Below are 8,896 nucleotides of genomic sequence, written 5' to 3'. Positions count from 1 at the left end.
CGGCAGTTCTCGGGTAAAATTGAAATTATTAAAAAAAATTATGTGAATTTTGGTTATTTATTCCTTAATAATTTTTCGGTAAACTTTACATAGTTATAGACCAAACAAATCACATATTTCAATAATAAAATGATCAGAAATACTTACTCCCTCCGTATGATAATAATATTTGTCAATTATTGACTAAGCATATAGATTAAAAAATAATAAATAGGTAATTTAACTATATTATCCTCTGAATATAATAAATACAATATCTTGGAAATGCATTAAATGACAAATAATATTTAATAACAAGAATAAAATGCGTAGAAAAAGATAAAATATACATTAATTTTTCAAATTAAACAAATATTGTTAACGAAAAAGGATCAAAATACCTCAAACTATTAAAAATGAACATATATATCCCTCATTAAATTTTAATATCAAAAATACCCTCATCATTAGCTAAACGAATCATGAACACCCCTCGAATTTAATCGAGTTCTACCTTATATAAAAACTCTTTAAAAATGTTAAGCTCCCATACTTACCATTTTAGTGCCGCACGCCACACTCCACACGCCACACTCCACACGCCACACACACCGAATACAATTCAAAGAGTTATACGTTGAAAAATGAAGTGACCGTGTAAATTACAGTTTTATCCTTGTTTAGATTTGTCCAATCCAACACAAACGTCTACATATTCTTCTGCACATGCCAAGGCTACACTGTTTAGCTTTAATGTCACCTACAGTACTAGCACCATGAAACCGAAATCATCTGGTTTTTTTTTTCTAAGTAAACAAAAATCTAGCATGCCCAAAACTAACTACATTCTACGATAATAATAACAACGCATGTCGACCAAAAAACATTACATACACTAGCTAGCTAGAAATTGCCATTGAGAATTTCACATTAGAGATTTGAGTGAACTGGCTTTGATGGGCTTACGGGCTCTTTTGATCAGCTTACAGTTTTCAACTTCTTCAGCATCATCATCCTCATCTTCAACGTGCTCAGCTCCTTCATTATCCATTTGAGGAGATGAAGATTGTCCCCCTTGAGTAGTACTGTCATGACTAGAGTAGATTTCAGCTGCTCCTGCTAGGGGTGGTGCTGTATTATTCTTCTTCCCAGTCGAAGGACCTCTTTTCTTGCCCCATAAAGGACCAAAACCAGAATAATAGTAATATTCGGAAGACAATGATTTCTTAGTACGATGAGGGCGGTCGCGGGAACTCGGAGTTATCTCGGCTGCTGCCACCGCAGTTTGCTTAATTTCGGTGTTGGAGTTAACACCAGCAGCAACAAGAGCAGTAGTAGAATATTGAGCTGAGTGGTTGCTACTGCAATGCTTTTTCCCTTGAGCAAAATGGTGCTCACATAAATTATGCCCTCTTTTTGCCTCTCTACTGCATTGCCATCCCTTCCCGTCATTCTTGACGCACATTGTTGTAACACTGTTATCTCCATCTCCCATCTTCTCGTCTTTCTCGAAATCGTTAGAATCAGCAGGCACATCAGCGACTTTATTGTCTAAGAAATTCAGCCTTTTCGTCTCCCCATTATCGTCCAGTTTCAATGACGTGATGCTACAGAAAAAGCAATGCTCGCTAACTCAACTTTACAACCGATTACATTTTATATGTACATACCCAACTGTACATATCAAATAGATCTTGGAAAATTATCGTTTTCTGAATTACATAAAAAGAAAAGAAACATACTGCTGCAAGTAATTAAAAATAAATAGATGTAATAGTCGAAAAGATACCTCTGTTTAGAATCAGAAAAGGTCTCATTTACAGCACAGGTATCATATCCATCCAACAGCTCCATCCAACAGCAGCAAATGAAATCAGAAACAAAAAGAAGTTCATTTCTTGAAAGAATAAAAGCTGTGCAGTGGAAAATAGGGATAAACAGTGAAACAAATCGAAGATAGAAGGCCAAATAAACGAGAGAAATGGTTGGATTGACATTCATTGAGGAACCCTAATGTGGTGCTGTAAGTAAAACTAAACCCTAAAACGACAAGCAGAAAAATGAAGGGACATTGAAGAAATGAAATGGGAGTTATTGAATAGATCTGGTAAAAGGGTAAGAAGAAAAAGGAGATTTATTCATTAAACTGACCTGATAAGAAGATGGTGGTGCCGGAGGAGGAAGTGGAGTCTGCTGATTAATATTATCTTCTTGGTTGTTATCGTCGTGGAATGTGATGACATCCCATGGAGATTGATTGAGCTGACAAAGGTGGGCACCGGGGAATACAGCACAAGTATAGAGTGGCGGGGAGATTTTGGCATGCTTCCTTATTCTCATGGTTGAGAACAACTCTCAGAAACACACACACAAAAAATAAAAAAGTATTTTTGAGGGGTAGGCACGATGGGAAGCAGATCCAAATGGGTCATATATGTTTTTATTTTTATTTCCCTTTTTACTTTCTCTTTGTTAATTACTTGGGCTCCATGAAACTAATTGAGTGGGGGTGTTTGGGTGGGATGGAGGTGCGGGTTGCGTGCCAGGGTGGGGGGTTTGTGTTCTGCTGGGAAGAAAAATGTTTTTTTAGATAAAAGAATTGGTACTTTTCCAATTTATCTTTGTTAATTACTGTATTCCAACGGGGGGTTTTGTTGTCCGGGATAAGGTGGATCCCGCAGTTAAGTTTGATGAGAAAATTGAAGGAAAAATGTCAAGTTTTGAACGACGGATTGGTGATATTGATCAATTTAAAGATTTAAATATAATTAAAAATTTTAATTAAATTAATTATGAATTTAATTAATATTTTTAAAATTTTTAAATTTTTTTTTAAAAATACAAAACAACTTACACCCCTCTCACCTTTTATATGAGCTAAATTAGTGCAAAGATTATAATTTCAAAACTACAATCTTAAGATAATTTAATTTGCGTGTCAAACGATCTATAAAAATATTAAGGGCACTAAGGGTGCGCTCATAGACTGTAGAGCGTGGATGGGTGGAGATTGAGGTTAGGCAATGGAGTAAAGATAACATGTTAAAAATATAAAAAAGGCAAATAAATATAAAATGTCATTTTGTGAATATTACTTTTATTATCAGACTATCTTTTCATTTTTAAGAAAATATTTTTCAAAAATTTTAACCTATTATTTAAAAATCATCATAGTTTCCCTTTATACTGAAAGCACCCTTACTCTTGCATTCTTTTTGCAATGGGAATTGGGGAAGGGCGACAGACACTCATATATTATAAAAAATATTTTTATTTTTATTTTCGTCATACACTTGGTTATTTATACTTGATGTTAGGATAAATCATCATCTTAGTTGTTATTCAGCTTAATTAACATAACTTTAATTACTTGAAATTTAACCGTCGGTATAACTAAGCTACAATCAAAGTAGAGGATTGAATTTAAACATTTTTCTTGAAATGTTTTGGCACGAAAAATTCAGTCAAGATATGTAACGATTTGAAAATGACAAGAATATAAAAATATAACGAATTATACAATTAAAATATTTTGTATAATAAATAAGTAAATTTTAGATCTTTTCCCTTTCATAAATATTTTAATTCATTTTATTCAATTATAAAAAAAATTGAAAAAAAATAAAATAAATAAATTAAGTACGACTTCATAATGATCAAGCTAATCAGTGTCGAGCACCAGGAATCAGGGGCGGCTCTACTTTTAAAAAAAAATAGGCGGTCGTCTTAGGCCCCTAAATTTGAGGGTCTCATTTTTTACGATAATATATTATAATTTTTTTAAAAAAAATATTGCTGTTTATAGAAAAAATAATTTTTTTATATACTATAAAAGGAAAGAATTACTAGAAGAAGCTCATATATCTAGAGTATTATATCTCAAGAAAGATTAAATACATTAATTATATTATTACTTAAAAAGAATAATTAGAAAAAATCGATTATATAATTTTGAAAATAGAGTTTATTAAAAAAAGTTATTTTTCTTAAAAATTCAAGGCTTCTTTTTAATTTCTACCTTAGGCCACGAATATGCTTGAGTCACCCCTGCCGGGAATTAGACATAACCTTTAATCTATATATGTATCAAAAAGTTATAATTATGCGAAGGAGTACATTAATTTTAATCTCAGAAAACATTGTAATGTTTGATATTAACCAACATACTACAAATTTATACACAAAAATTACATCTGTGATAGTGGCTAGTGTAGGCCATGAAACAATTCAAGTACCAATCTCAGTTGTTATTGACGACATACATACTTATTTCTTCTAGTTTTGAATCTAAAGTTTGGAATACCATCTTGTTATAATAATTTCAGTGAAGGGAGAAAACAACTTTATTGAAAACAATATTACATTTGTACTTCTCCTCAAAATTAGCTAGGAGATTGCAGGATAATACATTGTTTTTTTATAAATGTATGATTGAATCCTGCACCAGAATCTGCTTATTTAGTTGCTTATTGATCATCTGCAATTTTACATGATTAATAAGAAATTAGATCCAACCATAATATTGATTAGATCCTTATTATTTCAAATGTTAATTTGAACACCTTTCAAGATTACTGATAGAGCAGGATTGCAATATTCATAAAAATGTTCCAAGAAGATAAGGAACTAAGAGCCAAGGTTTTGGAAGGCAAAAGTATAATTTTTTTTTTTATTTTAAAAATTGCTATTTTCAAAATAATAAGGTGTTTAACTGAACTTTTGGAAGAAAATAGCAAAAATTATTTTTCATATGCTTAAGAAATATATATATTTCCAAAAGCACTTTTTCATAAAAAGAAATATACACTTAAATGCATTTTTAAAAAACTTAACCAAAACATTAATTATTGCTCAACAGTATTTTTCAATAAATTTATTGATCAACTACAAAATGATTAGCATTAAAAGTATTTAAAAAACACTTTTCAAAAAAAAAAAATTAATTTCAAAAGACTATAAACATGTTTAAGTGAATATATTGCAAGAACCATAAGAAATGAGCATGTGGAAATTCTAATATTCGAAAGTAAGTAGCATTATTTTACTTGTTAACTTTTTCAAGAACTTTTCATTTTAGAGTACATATCTTTCTTTTCTCTGTGTAGAAACTATTGAACACGATGCATATGAGAAAAGATGAAAACTTTATTTTCTATAGTTGGTAGGCATTATTTTTATAATATTTTGTATCCTAGAATAGAATATATTTTGTATGTAGAATAGACTTAGGGGTTGGAACAAATCCTGTATAAATAAGGCTGCTACTCTGTGAATACAAACGAGGTTTTCGCGCGACTATTTTCTTATCATGGTATCAGAGAGAAACGATCCCTAATATACAACTCCGTTCTGTCCTCTCTTTTTTTCTCTCTCTTTCTATTCAGTCGACTTATTCCTTCACAAAATCACTATTCCTTTCATCATCATGACGAATATAGGTGAAAGTTTATCATCCAAACCCCTGCTTCAACATGACCCATCATCAATCTACTTTCAAAGATGGTCCGGGTATGTCAATCACCAAATATACTTTGACGAGTAAAAATTATGATGTTTGGGTAAAAGCGACTATCAGTGGTCTTGAAGCAAAAAGAAAACTTGGATTTGTTAATAGAGATTATTCTGAACCAGAAACAGAAAAGGAAGCCGAATTTCAAGCGTGGCGAGTGAATAATTCAGCCATATGTTCTTGGTTGTTTAATTCTATCGACGATACTATTAAACTAAGTGTTGCTGGATACAAGGTTGCTAGACAGATGTGGAATGATCTTAAGGAACGTTACTCAGTTGTCGATGACCCTCGAATTAATTATTTAAAATCTGAACTTGCTTTTCTTGAACAATAGGGAACCAACGTTGTTTCATACTACACGAATCTTAAATCTTTGTGGGAAGAGTTGACAGGTTAAGAAGATGTAACATGTGGATGTTTTTGTGCTGCCGCACCCAAACTAATAAGTCGTGCTGACATTGAACTAACCCATCAATTTTTAATGGGTCTGGACGACTCACTTTTTGGAACTTTACGGTCTCAGATCTTGAGCATGGATCTCCTTCCTACTCTCAACAAAGTTTACACATTGGTAAGCCAAGAAGAAAGGTGTAAGAATATTGTTCGAGGATGTGAGGAGCGGAAGGTGATTAGTTTTACAACGCAGGTGCTTGGAGGAGGAGGAAAAGCAGATTGCCCTCCCTGCTCCTATTGTGAAAGAAATAATCATGATTATGAACATTTTTATCAATGACTCGGGTGGCCTGGGTCAGGCCGTGGTCGAGGTCGTGGAAGGGGGCGTGGAACAGGACAACAAAATAACAACTTGGCTCACGGTGGTGGACGTCAGCAACCATAACAGCAACAGCAATAAGGTACACAACAGTAAAAACATCAAGGAATGCAATAACAACCACCTGCTGCTATGGCAGTACATGTTGTAGACAGTCCTGGGAGTCAATCAATGATTTCTGACCAAGTGCAGCGATTTTATTCTTTAATTGAATTTTTCCCGTCTGAAAATGATAAATTGTCTAGTAAGGTATATATAAGTGTGTTACAGGCACACATCAATACACTAGACACACATATCAATAGACTGGATCACTAGTTGCTCGATAGTGGTGCATCTCATCATGTCATAGAAAATTTGAATTTATTGTTTGATATTACTGATATAAATCTGCTATCGGTATGCCTTTTCGATGGTACAGAAACACCATCCACCAAATCAGGACGTGCCTAATTGACAACCAACCTTTACAAGTTGTTTTATTTGTGCCAAATTTATCTTGTAACCTTATTTCTGCTAAGCAGTTAATTACAGATCACAAATGCCATGTGATATTTTCTGACAAGTTATGTATGATATAGGACCCCACTTCGAGGATTTTGATTGGTCTGGGTAAGCGGCGAGACAGGGTGTACTATTTTCGACAAGTGACACAGGAGACACACCAAGTCGTGAATTCTGCAAAAATGTACGGACTGTGGCATCGACGTATGGGACATCCTTCTACTCAGAATTTATCTATGTTATCAAGATTAATTAATATACCCTCTAAAAGGATCGATGGTAGTGTTTGTAACGTTTGATTTCGAGCTAAGCAAACTAGAACGTCTTTTTCATTGAGTGATAATGAAGCTCTTGCTATTTTTTATTTAATCCATGTTGATATTTGGGGTCCCTATCATCGTTGTTCTTTTACTGGTGCATATTATTTCTTAACCATCGTCGATGACTTTAGTAGAGCTGTCTGGGTCTACTTAATATTGGATAAAAAAGAGGTTGGAAAATTATTGCGTGAGTTCTATGTCATGGTTCAAACATAATTTGCTAAAACAATCAAAACAGTCCGTAGTGATAACGACTTTGAATTTACAAGAGGGAATGCCGGAGTTCTATAAAACACATGGAATAACTTTATAGACAAGTTGTGTCGGAACTCCTCAACAAAATGAACGAGTTGAAAGAAAACACAGACACATTCTTGAAGTAGCTAGAGCATTGCGATTTCAAGCACAACTTTCTATTAAATTTTGGGGAGAATGTGTTTTGACTGCAGTTTTTTAATTAATCGTGCCCCAACTACTCTACTACATGGAAATTCATCATATGAACTTTTGTTTACTAAATTATTTGTTCTTTCTTTCGTTCGAATTTTTGGTTGTCTTTGTTATGCTCATTCCAAACCTAGGATCAAGGATAAATTTGCTTCAAGGAGTCAAAAATATATTTTTCTTGGGTATCCCCATGGACAAATGGGATGGCGCGTTTATCATTTGGAGACTAAAAAAATATTTGTATCTCGAGAAGTTATTTTTCATGAACATATTTTTCTGTTTAGCACTGAGATATTCTCTGTTGATACATCTAAGGCCTCAATAGAGGATGAACCCCTGGCCTTTTATGATACATCCCTTATCATCCAACAGAAATCTCCTTCGCGTGACAATAACAATTTGAATGTACACCAGGAAATTATTATGGACACCATCAATAGAAGCCCTCATGATAATGTTGTGGACATGGGGAGTGCATCTCAATCTGCAGGGATTCCTTCATTGAAAACTGAAGCTTTAGGTCGTGGTCATAGGAAAAAATGACCTCTTTCTCACTTGCACAATTATGTTTGTACCTATGGTAAAAGAACACACCCTATCTCGCCTCAATCTTGCCAAACGATCTCCTCAGGTACTCCTTATCCTCTTGCTAACTTTGTCACTTGTGATAATTTTTCTAATGCCCACAGGATTTTTCTTACTTCTATTACTTAGGGGAATCAACCTTGCTCTTTTCGGGAAGCAATGAAAGATCCTCATTGGCGGGATGCTATGCAAAAAAAGATTGATACATTGGAGGAAAACAAAACATGGTCTCTTGTACCTCTTCCCCATAGTAAAAAGGTTATTTGAAGTAAGTAGGTCTATAAAATTAAGTATAATTCTAATGGCACAGTAGAGTAATACAAGTCTCGATTGGTAATTCAGGGTAATGAACAAGAAGAGGGCATCGATTTCACAGAGACTTTTGCTCCAGTAGCTAAAATAGTTTTTGTTCACATTTTTCTCATTGTTGCTGTCTCTAAAAAATGGGAGATTCACTAGATTGATATGAACAATGCTTTTTTACTTGGCGATTTACATGAAGACATCTACATGAAATTTCTTCCAGGTTATGTCTCATCTCAGTTCAATGTGGTTTGTAAGTTGCAAAAATCTCTTTATGGACTGCGACAGTCTCCGCGTAACTAGTTCGCTAAATTAACAGAAGATTTTTGTAATTATAGATTTGTTCAGTCCCACACAGATCACACCTTGTTCACCCTCAAAAAGGGTGAAATTTTTCTTAGAGTTCTAGTGTATGTTGATGACTTGCTGGTTGCTGGAAATAATTCAGAAGCTTGCTCTATATTTGAGAAGTAT

The 8,896-nt window shown here is 33.7% G+C and overlaps 1 protein-coding gene across 2 annotated transcripts; it reads right to left on the bottom strand.

Annotated features, from left to right (window-relative positions):
- Positions 1–629: 629 nt before the first annotated feature.
- On the bottom strand, positions 630–2,518 carry LOC107861141. Of its 2 annotated transcripts, none has more exons than XM_047406722.1 (2): positions 2,131–2,518; positions 630–1,588 (listed from the first exon to the last, which is right to left on the bottom strand). In XM_047406722.1, exons 1-2 carry the CDS (start codon positions 2,317–2,319, stop codon positions 905–907), a joined length of 873 nt encoding a protein of 290 aa, XP_047262678.1. In that variant the 5' UTR covers positions 2,320–2,518; the 3' UTR covers positions 630–904. The 2 variants fall into 2 exon arrangements, with proteins under 2 accessions (XP_047262678.1, XP_016562003.1); XM_016706517.2 differs by having other exon boundaries at positions 630–1,586; positions 1,769–2,517.
- Between the last annotated feature and the right edge of the window lie 6,378 nt (positions 2,519–8,896).

This window comes from Capsicum annuum, chromosome 2, assembly GCF_002878395.1.
Source record: "Capsicum annuum cultivar UCD-10X-F1 chromosome 2, UCD10Xv1.1, whole genome shotgun sequence".
NCBI lineage: Eukaryota > Viridiplantae > Streptophyta > Magnoliopsida > Solanales > Solanaceae > Capsicum > Capsicum annuum.
Note: the sequence above shows the minus strand (reverse complement) of the source record. Positions and strands in the feature narration are given on the sequence as shown.

Bases quoted from the DNA above. Each gene is read 5' to 3' on its own strand.
- LOC107861141 (XM_016706517.2), bottom strand. From the start codon at position 1,980: ATGAATGTCAATCCAACCATTTCTCTCGTTTATTTGGCCTTCTATCTT. The intron at 1,587-1,768 runs GTATCTTTTCGA...CTTTTTCTGTAG, and splicing joins TTTTCTGATTCTAAACAGAG to CATCACGTCATTGAAACTGG.